We start from the raw sequence: 15,256 nt of genomic DNA on the forward strand, positions 1-15,256 counted from the left end.
TTACATTCGTAATATGAAATTAAGGGTCAGTACCCTAACATTTAAAACAGTTCCAGTACCAATGTTCCACGGGCAGCATCTTGCGACACCCTCATATTTCCCCTCTTAGCACCCCTCTCGACTCCCCCCTTACAAGCCTCTTACTGAGGTCACGGCTGCAGAGCGCTTCTGGTAGAGAAAAAGCGGTACCTTGTGAAATTCATTTCATCTTCAGCTGCACACTTTTTAAATTAGCATTTTAAGAAGACAAAGCAAAGAAAACAAGAGTGTTTAATCACTGGAATAATCAAATAGAACTCAATCGATTGGTTGAAATACATTTCACACCTCACTACATCAGTAGCGGTCGGTGGTGGGAGTAGCTGGCGGGCGGTGACGTGGGGAGGGGGAGGGGCAGGTTGGGGAGTAGTAATCTATGGATTACAGGTAAGTAAACATATAAATAAATAAACATAATTGTGTTGCGTGCACTGCATCACATTTGGGGATAAAGTGCGCACAACAACATTTGTTTTATTTATTTATATGTTTATTTACCTGTAATCCACCGTAATCCATGGATTACTACACCGCACCCTGCACCTTCCCCTCCCCACGTCACCGCCACGCAGCTACTCCCACCACCGACCCCTACTGCACTCCATGTTTAGCAACAAATTCATGCATTTATGTAATTTTCTCTTCGTGGGGTAGGGCAGAGTCACTCAAAATGATGATTACCCTCTTAGTTAATTATCTAGTCAACATGCGTCCTATATCCTTAACCGAAGAATTTATGGCAGAAATTGATGCCACCTTCTACAGTTTCTTGTGGTAGAACAAAAAATTTTAATTTCTGTTTTTAAATTATTTTATTTATTCATTCCATTAATCACAGACACAAAATACAAAAATATGCAAAATCTCAAACATCCAAAATTCTGGAGCAATAAATAGTAATATACAGTAATAATTAATAGATACTATAAAAATACATCTTTATCTTCACAAAATGCATAAGGAAGGCAGAATGTAATAGCCTATAATCCGGCTCTTTATGTAATATTTATTTATGTGGGTCAATTTCTCCCTCAGTCCTTAAAGCATTTAATCTTCCTCCCAAATATGTAAACATTTTTGGGTTTTCCCTATTCTATGGGAATAGAATTCTTCCCTTTCTTTAGTTTGTCTCATTTCCGCTACCCATTGTGAAAAACTTGGTGGAAGTGGTAATCTTCAGTTTTGTAAGATCAAAGATATGGCTACCAAGAATTTCTCTTATAAAAACTAAGGGGCACATTAACAAGGGCTTTATCTCCGCTTTTTGGCTTTAAAGCCAAAGAAGCAGAGATAAAAATATCGCCCTATCAACAACAGGGTGCTACCATGCAAAATTGCATGTTAGCACCCTCTTTCACTACGTTTCCCTTTGCATCTCTAATGAGATGCAAAGTGAGCGTTCCAGAGCAAAATAATAGGAGAAATGTCGCTAAGCGACATTTCTCCTAATATCAAGCTTCACGCTAACCCTGTTAGAGACAAAAAAAGCAGCGCTAACCACGGTTAACGCTGCTTTTTACGTCTGCTAATTTTCAGATTTAGCCATGTAATCCAATGGGAGGTGGATTACATGGCTAAATCCACAATGGGCTATCAACAAGGATATCCCTATCCTTGAAGTTTTATCGCTGCATTGTAAATGTAAATGTAAATGTAAATGTATTTCGATTTATATAGCGCACTAATCACCCAGGGGTCTCAAGGCGCTTGCTTAGGGAACCCGTCCTGGTATTCCCCTGTGAGATACCCCGGCAGGGTATTCACAAGGTGAAAGCCAGGCATCCCGCCGCGAGGGGCCGTAGTGGAGATTAAGCAAGCTATTGCCCAGAGTCGCAGAGTGTGACCCTGTGAGTCGAGTAGGCACCGGAGAGAGAATTGTCGAGTCCATGGAATTTTTGAGCCCGAGACCCGCCGAGGCGGGGAATCGAACCCTGGTCCACGGCTGATCTCAGCTTCCGGGTCTGCCGCCTCTAACCACTGAGCCACGCTTCTCCACTTGCCGCCTCTAACCACTGAGCCACGCTTCTCCATTACCATTACCAGCGATAACCTCCCAAAATGCGGCTATCGTTGGATTTTTTATCGCCTAGGCCATAAGGGTTGTTAATAACGCGATAACCAGGCGATAGTATCCAGCGATAGTGGGCGTTAAAAAAATTAACACTAAGCGCCCTTAGCGTTAATTTTCCCTGTTCCTTGTTAATATGCCCCAAAAACTTTATAAAGAAAGAGGACAAATAAACCTCACAAATTTGAGGAGTTATTCGACAATGTGCTTCTTTAAAGAAGCCACTAACTTGTTCCTGGAAGAATTAGACTACAAACCAATATGATTTAATAAGGAGAAATCTCTTTTAGGCAGGAAACCTATTAGTGCCTTTCTGACAATGTATAATTTTCCTTAGCCCCACTCCAAGTATATAATGAACAACACTTAAAAAAAATATTTAAAAATAGACTACCATTCCGACACTAAACTTAGCAATTCTAATACGGCGTCCACATGGCTCAACCCCAAACTCAAAATTGATGGCAACTCAATTCTTTGGCCGGAGTGATCAGGAAAGAGGATTAATATGATCAATTACGTTTTTGAAGACAATCTACCTTTACCCTTCTCCATGTTACAAGCCCAAATTGGACTTGAAAATATGGACTTTTATAAGTGCCTGAGACTGAGTATTCAGCTCTCTAAACATCCACTACTGAAGAACAGCCCTACAAACACTACATTGATTAACGGCCTATACAGACCAGGACACATTGTATCCAGAATTTATAAATTACTTCTCCCTAAAGCCTGCAAGATACAGTCTGCAATGTACAAAAATGGGAAGCGGAATCTAATCACAACAATATATGACACAATTGGAACCGTATCTATAAATCATCGTTCACAAAAAAAATCTCCCCTACCATGTCCCAGAGCAAATGCATGGTTATTACCAGAATATACTGGACCCCAGTAAAACTCCATAAACTCAAACTCATCCAAGATCCCAAATGCTGGGACGGTAGGCGACATGATGGCGATTTACCCCACATGTTCTCATACTGCCCCATCCGTAAGGATTACTGGGATGATACATATACATTCATTACGTAGACCCTGAACATTATCGTCACCTGAGAGTTCTCATTTACAATACTTGGCCAACTAGACCCGCCACTAATGTCCATCCATAAGCAACGGTCTGCTACTTGATCTAATGCTAACACTTGCAGACAAACCGATTCTTAATAATCGAAAAGATTTAAATAAAGTCTCATTTCATATGTGGCAGGAATGGATCACTTTACTCAGAGGAGCTGATAATGTCTCACTGCAACTTTCCCGGTGGCGCCCACCACACATACAGATGGGGTAAGACCAGACACCGCCTCATCACACCTTGAACCTCCGTAATTCGTGCACACATACTGTATGTAATACTTATCAACATTAAGAATCATTAGGCACAGATCACCTACCAGTGGTGCTGCTCGTAACTATACTAAGTGCTATGAAGTAAATAAACTAGTCAACCATCGATATATTGTAACTCAGACTCTTGCGATGACAATTCATTCTGGTGCACACGCAGATCTTAGATGCAATGTATACGAAATATGTAATTCCTGAACTCAACAATAATTGAAAGAATGGTCTGAAGGAATAATATGTATTACTAAAAATGCAACTTAGTATAAATGTATGTGGTGACCTGTGCACACCCCTTTATCCCTATCCTTATTTTCTACTCACCCTCATGGGTGTATGCTACTGTACCCTGAACATGCTAGGAGGATGTTTGATTTAGTTCAGCTTCTTTGTTTTCAGTGTTTCTCATCTGCTATTCTTGAGTTATCGACTGTTCCAAAAAACTCAATAAAGATTGTTTGAACAAAAAAAGAACAGATGGAATAGTGTAAATATTAGAGGGAGGGATGTGAAGATGAGCTTTGAGTCTAGACATACACTGAGCGCCTGTCATCTCTGCAGTGAGCAGCTCACACCTTTGAGTGGACTCTGGAATATTTAGAGATCCAGTCTTGGGATTCAGCAGCTTGTGTGGAGTTTGCAGAATCCTGATGGGAGATGGTTTCTCCAGGAACACTCATTGACTCTGAGCACCGTTTCCACCTTCACTGAGGCCTCTATCCAGCAGACTTCATTGTGATGCCACTAAATGAAAAAAACAGTACAGAATGTTTCTTAAAAACATCTTGACCATGTTTTCTTTATATTACTTGTGACTTTATGTTTTAACCTCTATGTTTCTTTCATCATTCCAACAATTTCTGTATAGTTAACATATAAATGAGATTTTCTCTGACTATTCATATATATGCATCTTTCTTGGCCTGAGTGTATTTATAATTAAACATATGTATACACATAGATATTTGCACACACATCCATAAATATAGTGCTTTTGCACACAGTTTATGTACTAGTATGAAACATTCACACTGATGAGAGCTTCTGACTATTACAAGACTAATTTCCCTTGGCAAACGCAGTCCCTGACACAATAAACAGAGTTTTACCAATGACATTTGTGCTGCACAGTGGTATTAAACTAAGGGACATATTTAACCCTTTCTATGCTGATGACGGAACCGCTCCGTCATCAGCTACGGTGGCGCTGTGCTGATGACGGAGCGGTTCCGTCATGGCCCGGCTGCCGCGCCTGCACGGCGCGGATTCCGTGCCTGCGCTGGGCGTTCTATTGAGTGGGCGGGGCCATGACGGAACCTCTCCGTCATGAGCACAGCCCAACCGTGGCTGATGACGGAGCGGATCTGTCACCAGCATGCGGCCGCCGCGCTGCCGCCCCGCCCCCTTAGAGCTGCGGCGGAATAGCCTCCGCAGCGATGCGGTTAAGAAAAAAACACAGGAAACCTTCCTGCACAAAAACAATCCTCACCGCATTTTCCTCTTTTTATGTGTAATGCAGAATGCAAAGCAGTCCCCCCCACCCTCCCCCCCCCAAAGCAGTGGCCAGCCTGTGGGTGTTGCAGTTGTTTTAAAGAGCATAGTTAGTAGTGCATGGCCAACCTTGCCCTGTTGTCCAGCTAACACATCCACACAGTAGTGTTTTGTGTGAAGGTATGTGGTGTAGACCAATCAGCTTCTTTGAATATTTCAGGTATTGGAATGTTCCCTATGAAGGCCACTGATGTTTCCTTCTTGTGAGTGGAGTGAGCTTTTGGTGGAACTGTTAAGGTTTTCTTTGCTTTGGCATAGCAGGTTTGCATGCATTTCAGTTTCCACCTGGCAATATCTGATTTGGAGATAGCCTTCCCTTCGTGTAGTTTTGAAAAAAGCAACGAATAACTCTTGTGTCTTTCTATAAAATACTCTAGTGCTCTTTTGGCACCTACTATATGCAACAGTCTAGCTGTAGAAAAAAACAGATATTCTATAGATTGATTAAGTTAGAATTGGCACACCACTTTTGGTAGAAATGTAGAGTTGGTATGAAGGACTACTTTGTCTGTATGTACCTGAAAGCAAGTTTCTTCTAAGGTTAATGTCTGGAGTTTGCTTGCACACCTTAAGGAAGTAATGACAACTATAAAAGCCACTTTTCAAGAAAGATATTGGAGCGGACAAAAATGAAGGGGCTCAAAAGGGGCTCCATAAGTGTAGGGAGTATGATATTTAGGTATTTAGGTTCTATGATGGTGTTTGGAGGTTATGGGGTAGTATTACCCTTTTGAAGACTACCATAAAGGCTTTGTTTACTTGAATCTTTAAAAGTGACACATGTTTGTATTTTGTAGGTATGAAGCCACTGCGGTAAGGTGAAATTTGATAGAAACAAAATCCAAACCACAGCTTTGTAGATGTAGCAGGCAATATCCTGTAGTGCCGGTATCAGAGGGTCAGTTTGTTTTAAATGACAATAGAACAAAAACAATCACAAGAGGTGATTTACTCTTCCTTTGTGTGGGGCAGAATGTAGCAAGCATAGAAAGAGGAAAAAAACGAGGAGGAATAAAAACACATCCCCTCGTTGCGCCTCCCGCATTCTGAAGCATTTCCATGTTTCCGTTATTTTTCGTAAATCTAGAAATATGGCAGAACCCATGGGTGTTGCGTGGGAACACCAACAGCAACAACAATAGTACGCCCCTTTCATGCAAATGGTTGAATGTACACAGGCCATATTTACAAGGAGATGAAAAGCCACGCAGGGTGGCTGTACGTGTCCTTGTAAATATGTGGCAGCAATTTGCGTCATGGATGCTTCTCAAATAGTGACGCCCCTGCGGTGCAAGAGTGCTTGTAAATAAGCCCCTCATTTCTCAAGTCTGACTTTTACCCTCAAACTTACCAAAGGAGTATTCCGCTCTGAAGCCAGCTGCGGTCACCCAGCTGTCACTGTGGAACTGCAGCAGCAGTGCGTTTCCAGTGGAGACCAGACGTGGGATTTGGATATTGCCACAGTATTTGCCTATAGTCTTTGATGTGGAGCGGGCACCATCGTATATAATCAGGTAGTCCATCAGACATCCAGGGAAGTTTTCAAGCTCGAACCGGGTGAAGGTCAATGAGATCTGTGAAATATAGGATCATTGTAAGTGCAGCCCCTCCAGCTCACAGCACTTTCCACATCAGATAAAGCACCTCCTGCACAAACCACTTCATTTCACCACTACCCAACACGACCTAGGTTTCACCCTCAAACACAGCACTTGTCAGACTATTGGCAGAATGAAGGTTCCTGCAGCAGGCCAACTAGGCGCTATGTCCACAGGCGCTATGCTGCTCTCAACCGCAAGCGCATTCATATCTCCAACTACCAGCACCCTGAACCAACACACAAAGCACTCAAACTTACACCCTCTTTTACACCTTTCCCTCTACGAACAAGTCCCATGCTCCTCTACAAACTAGAGCAGTAAACATACACACAACTAACACACTCCTTTCAACCACCGGCATACAGCTTTCAACTACCACCTCAGCCTTTGTTACCTATGCTAGTACATACTCTATCTGTGCTAAAACTTAGTGGACTGCAAAGTCATAGCTTCATTAACAGAATGAAGCCCAGAGTCAGACAGAAGGCATCAGCCATGCCTGTCCGCCCTCACAAATCTTGTCGCTGCACATGTCATGCACCATGCTGTTGTGAGGTGGGAGAGCTTCACCCCCTCTACTTTAGAAGATGGAATGCAATCATTCATTTGCTTAATTTACAATATATGAATGAGCTCAGAGTAGGCACTCATTCTCTGACATGGGTATTTTGAAAAACAAAATAGAGAGCCTGTAAAGACTTCTAAACTATAATATTTAATATAAACATACAGACGTGGCTTTAATGCTTATAGACTGGAAGACAGAGGGGCTTATTTACAAGCCACTTGCGAGGCTTTTGGGTCACTTTTCCCATGTTAAAAGTGACGCAAAAGTGGCGCAAGGGGCTTGTAAATCTGCCCCATAGACTTTATGGTTTGCACATTTCCAATAGAGTCTAATTCCCTAGTTCAAGATGCGGTTGCTATTTGCACAGCAGTGATGTTTTTTAGATCCCTGGAAGCTTTCAAATGAATCAATGTGAAGGATGACGGAAGAGAGGTGCAGTTTATACAAAGAGAAACGTATTGAAAAAACGGCTTGTCTACAGAAAAGGTGCTATCCAGGCAAATTGATATTTTGTCTCTAAAATGCTATTTGTACATGAAAAAAAAAAAGCTTTTCAGACCTTTTGATGTTACTCGGTGCCACCACAAGGTGGCACCTTGAGACAGCTGCATTACCTCGTCCTCTATTTCAGCATCTAACCCCCAGATTTATCAAAGTAATGTTTTGTGAGTCCTTAATAGCGAATTTTAAGGATTCGCTATTAAAGACTCGCAAAACAGGATGCACGTAGGAATCGCAATATTATTTGCGATTCCTACTGATTCCTAATTTGCGATTAGCTCATTGCTAATCGCAAATAAGGAATGGCTTTCCCATTCATTCCTATGGGCCTAAAGGCCCATAGGAATGAATGGGGAGTCATTCCTTATTTGCGATTAGCAATTAGCTAATCGCAAATGTGCCGCAATTTCAAGGGTGCCAGGGTGTCCAAAGGACACCCTGTTGCACCCCTGAAATGTTATGTTCACTGGTGTTGCGCACACACATGTCCCAAGGACATGTGTGTGTGTAACATAAAACTTAGAAAAATGCACTAAAGTGCATATTTCTAAGTTTTTGCTATTTACCACGAAGTTTGACTTCGCGCGAAAATAGCGGCCCCAGATTGCGAATTCACAATCTAGGAATGGTTCATGCATTACATTTAAGGAATCGCAAATTGCAATTCCTTAAATGCAATCGCAATTTGAGAAATAGCAATTATTTGCGATTTCTTAATTGCGAGTGCATGAACCATAGATGCATCTCAAATGCCATTTTTGCAGGCGCAAACGGTCGAATTTTGCGATTCGCACCGTTTGCGCTCGCAAAAATGCTTGATGCATCGACCTGTAAGTGTTTGTAGGACATGAGTAGTCACAGAAATATGTGACTCAGCCTTAACCAAGTGATAACGATGCCTAAAGACTTCTTTCTAGACTATGCTGCACACACCTTGTATCCTGCTGGAGCCAGAATGGCCATTGCACAGTCCATGCCATTGGGGTACGCCAGGGGATACTCGGGTGAGGTGACAACTCCTTTGTCCTCAGTGGAGGTGGTGCCATATGTCACTGCAAGAAGATGAGACAATAAAAAAATGTTTAAATTGGTTTACCAAGTAAACAGCAGACTACAGAGAAGACAAATACCTCCAAAGAACAGAACTAAGCAGCATCCAAAAGAAATGAGGTAGCAGGGAGGTCCGCTCCCAAAGGGTGACTTGAAATACAAGCCTGAAGAACAGGCTTACCAGTCCTGTAGGAGGCTGTGAAACCGCGGGCTGAGATGGCTCCATCACTGACAAACTCCACCAGCATCGTGCTTCCAGAAGACACCAACGCCGGGAGATCCAACTTCCCACAGGCCTTCTTCAGGACAACTGGGGATGATGTATTGTCGCCGTCGTAAACATTGATGAAGTCAGCTGAGCAATCTGCGGTGTGCTGGACATCAAAGTCATCAAACTGCAAAGAAATCTGGCAAGACAGAAACAGAAAGAGTTATGGCCATCAATGTTATGGAGACAAGAAAAGCACATTGAATACTGCCAATACCCTATACTTGACCAGACGTGGGGTGATGCGCAGAAGTCAGCAGACTTCATTGAAATAAGGATTCTGGTTTCCCGAAGGAATATTACAGGGTCTAAGGCTTGACGAAGGCTTGGCACAGGCCATGTTGGGAATGGTCACTCCTATGATTGGGACATAACTGTATCAAACTGATTTTGCATTCACAATGATTAAGGATTAAATTACTTTGGCACTGACTAATAAAGCACTGTGGAGCCCAAGGGTGAACTTGACACTACCAGCAAAACTAAATGTCCCCCCACCCGTTGGGACATTCCAACTGGGGACTCTTATCTCTTCCACCACAATAAAGGGCATACAGATGTAAATGTAAATGTAAATGCAAATGTAAATGTAGGCGTATTTATAGAGCGCACTAATACTCCGGATTCCAGAGTGTCCTGGCGCTGTACTCATACCGCTAGGGAACCCGTCCTGGCTTTTCCCCGTGAAATGTCCACTCCTGGGCATCCCCGGGGTGCAACCAGGCATCCCCAGCGCTGTAGGGGGCCGTTGTGGAGACTAAGCAAGCTATTGCCCAGAGTTGCAGCGTGGGACTCGTGCTCAGAGTAGGCACCGAGGCGAGAAATCAGGTCCGAGGAATTATGAGCCCAAGAACCGCCGAGGTCAGCCGAGATCAGCCGAGGCGAGATTTGAACCCTGGTCCCGGGCCAGGCCTCTACACCAGGGACTGCCACTCTAAGCAGTGAGCCACACTTCTCCACCACCAGATGTAGGTACATGTGACCCCACTAATGGAACTACGTGTCCCAAGGGGCACTGTGACAATGCTGAGCCTCTGCCCGCTGTGACCCATAATCCCTTACTCCACAGAAGCATGTTGCAGAGCAGTGCGATCAGCGTGGTGCTACGGAAGGATGAGATGATCCCTTGCTAGATCCAGCTGAGCACTAGAGCTTCTCCAGAAGAGGCAGAGACTAACCACACTTCTTCGTCTTGTCAGGTGTGTCTTGGCGTGACACACTATCTTGACGCCATCTATTTTCTAAAGCTTCAGCTTAGGTAGCTGCTGCAATCTTAGCCTCGAGCTGTGTTTGCTGCTACTCTCAGCTTCCTTGTTGTTTTTTTCTGACTTCTGTGTAATGGCTCCCTCCCAGGCTTTGCAGCTCACCTGAAGAATGATCAAGAGAAACACTAGTAGCTCACTCATCACCAAAGCAAATACTTTGATAACTGAAACTCAGATCCATCTGGACAACCGTCAACCAAAGACAGGGCTAGGCTCATGCCCTTGGTCTGGCCACCTCAGCAGTAGCTAAAGTATTGTGGTTGTTCTAGGGTGTAGAGTCTCAACACAGGAATCCTTCTAAGCCAGTCCAAACACCATGCATTATATTGCTCCATTCGTGGCATGGTGGCTCTAAGCTCGCTCACCACTAAAGAGAATACTGCGATAAATCAAACCAAAAGCCAACAAGACAAACATCAACCAAAGGTTAAATTAAACAATGCAGACTGAAAGCTGATTGGACGAGCATCCTTTCTGCCAATAGCAACTGCTGTCAAGGGGGAAAACTTAGAAACTACCAACAACCCTAACTTTTGTTGTTCTTTGCCACTGAGACTGCACCTATTCCAACCACCTGTTTAATGCAATAGTAAATACCTGTATCATTCAGCAGAATTAGGCCACTCTCCGTTTCAGTTTACAAGCCACAATGGACTTCTCAAGACGTAGCACATGTGACTCACCCCAAGACATTATCGTTGAACCTCTGAAAAGTTGCCACCAAACACTAGCAAGGGAGAGGATCTTAAAGAACAAACTCTTTATTCACCAATGTGTGAAAGTGCCTCTTTTTGCATGGTTAGACCACATTTTATGCCTAATTTTGATGTGGCTCTCAAATGTAGTGCAAAGGGCCCCTGCCGACCAGGTCTCTTGTGCCGGCGCTCCTTCCCTAAAAAAAGGAAGGTACTTCAGCCTTCTGTAAGTCCATAGTAAATGGCACACTGGGTGTCTAGGTACTGGAAGCTGAAGAGGGACACCTGGAACCCCACTCATTGGGACAATGGATACCTAGGGCCTGCATGGCCCTGTGAGGGAGAAGAAAACAAGCTACTTACCTGTAACTGTAGTTATTGGTATCTTTGAAAGATACACATGCTTGAATCACTCCCCGTCATTGAAGTGGAAGTCCCACAGTAATATATCAAAGAAACCACATTAGCAGCAGAGCCTACAATGGCACTAGGCAATGAATTTAATAGACTATCTATGATCTTTTTTAGAAAAAAACCCAAACTAAGACACTAACCTCTAGAACCTTCCCTACAGAGGCTAGATCCCTCAGATCTTAATGCACAAGTGGGAACAAATATAGTCCCAAAAGTAATGATAGAGCCTCTAGGGGAGGAGGGTGGGTCGCATGAGAATCTACAGTGACAGGTAAGTAACTTATTTTCTTCCCCAGTATTGGATCTTTCATAGATTCACATGCTTGAATCAGAATAGTTAGCCATAATATGAATACTTATTATTATATCTTCATATTACAAACTTAGCAAATAGTTGCAACACCAATAAAGACAGTAATAACTAAACTATAGAGAACGGTGTGATAGGAAAGAATAAAAGCAAAGAGGCTCACCTTACTGAAACAGATGCTGCAACACCAGCTATCCCACTGCTGTATCAGCTTTATCGGTAGCATCCAGACAATAATGCTGGGTAAAAGTATGCCTGATGGACCATGTGGCCACTCTGCAGATTTGATGGATCAGAACCCCAGTGAATAATGCAGTGGATGTAGAAACAGCTCTTGTTGAATGAATGAGCTTTGACTCTAGCAGATGGCGGTCGTCCTGCAGCGTTATGGCAGAACTGAATGGCTGTTGCAATCCATCTTGCAATGGAAGATTTAGAGACTGTTAGTCGTTTATTCATATTGCCATTAGCAATGAACAATTAATCAGATTTCTGATATTGTATTCTTCTATGTAAATTGAATTTAATGCACCTCTTAACATCTAAAGTATGTAGGGATTTCCCAGCTATAGTCTGTGGATTTGGAAAATAAAATCTCACAGCAATAGGCTCGTTGAGATGAAAATCCAAAGGGGCTTTTGGTATAAAATTCGGGTTAGTCCTTAATATTACGTTGCCTTTTTTTAATCGCATGAACGGTTGCCTGATATTGAATGTCTGCAGTTCGCTAAGTCTTCTTGCAAAGGTTAGTGCAAATATTAGAGGCATCTTCCTTTACAGAAATTTCAACTGTGTTTTGTGGATTGGTTTGAACAGGCTTTTCATTTGCTGGCTTAATAGCACATTTAATTGCCAAGATGGAGGAGGTTGGTTCACCGGTGGAATAGATCTAAATAGTCCTTTGAGGAACTGTTTAATCTTGCCGACCAGAGAAACAATGAATTCCTCGGTCTCCTAAAACAGGAAATTACTGCCAGGTGCACTTTTATTGACAAATGTGGAAGGCAAGTCCTGGCTAAATTAAGAAGATAAGGTAGGATCTGCATTGGCGTTGCGAATAATGGATGTAATTATTTTTCTTGACACCACATACAGAAACGTTTCCTCTCTTTAGGTATTTTCAATGCTCTAAACTGATTGTCATAAACATCCAGGCCGGCAAGTGAAGAGAAGTCGGGTTGGGATTCAGGACTTGGCCCTTGTTCATGGATAGCAGAATCAGAGTACTTGTAAGAGGACTGTAATGTTGCTCCAAGAGAAGGAGAAGTTACTTGTACCAGAATTGCTGGGCCATTTTGGAGCAATGAGGATTAATCTGCATGGCCCCCATATCATTTTCTTGGAGGGAAAGCATAAGCAAATATTTTCGACAATTCGATCAAGAAGGCATTTTCCCACGATCCTCTTTGGGGATGCCAACTTGTGTGATATTGGAATTTCTTGTTTGTCTGTGTTGCAAAAAGATCGAGTTTCGGAGTGCCCCTCCGAAAGTAAATGTCCTGTAGAACCGTAGAAGTGGCTGTCAATCTGCTCAATGTGTCCGCCAGCACACTGGATACTCCTGGGATGTGTTCTGCCCTTAGTGGTGCCTTGTGTTGTAAGGCCCAATTCCAAATTGCTTGTGCCTGATGAGATAGAGCCACTGATTTTGTCCCTCCATTTGTTTAAGTAGTGCATGCTGGTGGTATGGTCCATATGGATAAGTACAGACAAGCCTGCAATCCTGGGGAGGAGTGAACACAGTGCTAGTGCTATGGCCTTCAATTCTAGGAGATTGATATGCATTGTTTTCTCGACAGTCATCCTTTTGCCACTGACTGATAGCTCCTGAAGATGAGCGCCCCATCCCTCCAGGTACACATCCGTGGTAATGACAAAATCTGTTTCATGAGAGAGAAACGTCATTCCTTGAGAAGAGTTGACTGATACCATTTACCAATTCATAGCTTTTATCATTGTTGAGGTTATCGGAATCACATTGTTGAATGAACCGAGAACTTGCAGCCTTGTTTTTATAACTGCTCCTGTAGGGGACGCATTTGAAGTCTGCAGTTTGGTATCAGAGGAATGCTGGAGGAGTACATTCCCAAAAATGACTTGTACAGTCGGACAGAAGCATACCACCTTTTGCCGAGCTTTTGGGCCAGTTTTTTAATCGTGTCTTGCCGTTCTGGAGAGACAAAAGCTTTCTCAGACTGAGTGTTTAAGACTGCTCCCAGAAACATTAATGATGTTGTCGGTAAGAGGGTTGATTTTTGTAGGTTTGGTGTGAGACCCAACTATTTGAAAAGGCATTGAGCAGTAACCAATGTGGCCTGATCGAATGAAGGAGCTTTTAAGAACCAATCGTCTAATTACAGATAAACCTGAACCCCGTTAAGCCTCAGATGTGCTGCCACTGGGGCCATGTCACTTGGTGAGTATTCTTGGAGCTGAGCGTAGTCCAGAGAGGAGTACTTTGAACTGAAAGCATGTACAAGCTACCTGAAAACTCAGAAACCTCTGATAGCTGTGATGAATTGGGACATGAAAGTATGTGTCTTGAAGGTCCAAAGCTGTCATGTAGGCCCCTATGGTTGAGAAGTTTAAGATATCCTGTCGGGTGACCAATCAAAATGACTGTTTTTTCAGGTATTTGTTTAATTGTCGAAGATCTAAAATGGGCACCAGACTTTTGACTTTTTCTTGATCAGGAAGAAACTGAAGTAGAAGCCTGTAGCCCGTTGAGGCTTTGGAAACCTTTCTATCACCCCTTTTTGCAACAAGATGGCGACTTAGTTCAATAGTTGTTTCAGATGGGGAGGAAACAACCTTATTGGAAGGCACATTCGGGGGTTTGCTGACAAAGTCCAGGGTATGCCCTTGATGTATGATGTCCAGGCCCCACTTCTCTGTTGTTATGCTGGACTATTGGCGAACGTAATAAGAAATACGTCCTCCTAGTTGTGTTATGGATTTGGGGAAGGTAGCCGGCAGTAAAGAAAGATCATTGCTTTCTGTTCGGAATTTTGCCCCCTGGTGGGTAGTTTTAATCTGGACAGTGGCAACCTGACCGGTTGTACATATTGTTGCCTACATTGCCCTTGATAAGGCTGGTATTGTTGCCTATAATTCTGGAATCCCCCTCTGTGGGAACATGCACTTTTTCCTCTAGCTCCTCGAAAGGGTTGTTTTTGAAAACCTCAATATTCCTAGGGTCTGCCTTAATGGATTGGAGAGCTTCAGCGATATGTTTTCCGAATAATGCTCCTCCGTCATAAGGCATGTCCAAGATTTTCGTCTGGACTTCTGGTCTGAATGTTGTCGCTTTCAACAAACCTTGCCTGCGGAGGGCAGCTGCTCCAGCAAGCTGTCGGAATCCTGTAGAAGCTATATTGACAGCACAGTCTATCATCTCCAAAGAAGCTCAGGCTTAACATCCTCTGGCAGAAGATCGATGAACTGTGCCATATCCGACCACATTTGCCTGTCAAATCTCCCTAGAATTGCCAGAGAGGTTGCTGCTCTAACTGGTAATGAAACCATGTTGGAGAAACGTTCTCCAATCGTGTCCAGCCGACGCCCTTCCCTATC

At 43.2% G+C, this 15,256-nt stretch overlaps 1 protein-coding gene across 2 annotated transcripts in view; it reads right to left on the minus strand.

The window, feature by feature from the left end:
- Positions 1-843: 843 nt before the first annotated feature.
- The window catches only part of LOC144826366 (astacin-like metalloendopeptidase), a 163,044-nt gene continuing 148,631 nt past the window's right edge, over positions 844-15,256 (minus strand). For both annotated transcript variants that reach the window (XM_078684695.1, XM_078684693.1), the window contains exons 11-14: positions 8,913-9,138; positions 8,615-8,733; positions 6,363-6,585; positions 844-4,204 (exon numbers count right to left, since the gene is read on the minus strand). In XM_078684695.1, the coding sequence (XP_078540821.1) occupies positions 4,191-4,204; positions 6,363-6,585; positions 8,615-8,733; positions 8,913-9,138 (582 nt within the window). In that variant the 3' untranslated portion in view covers positions 844-4,190. The remainder of the gene's footprint in view (positions 4,205-6,362; positions 6,586-8,614; positions 8,734-8,912; positions 9,139-15,256) is intronic.

Source organism: Lissotriton helveticus, chromosome 3_2 (assembly GCF_964261635.1).
Source record: "Lissotriton helveticus chromosome 3_2, aLisHel1.1, whole genome shotgun sequence".
NCBI classification, from domain to species: Eukaryota; Metazoa; Chordata; class Amphibia; order Caudata; family Salamandridae; genus Lissotriton; species Lissotriton helveticus.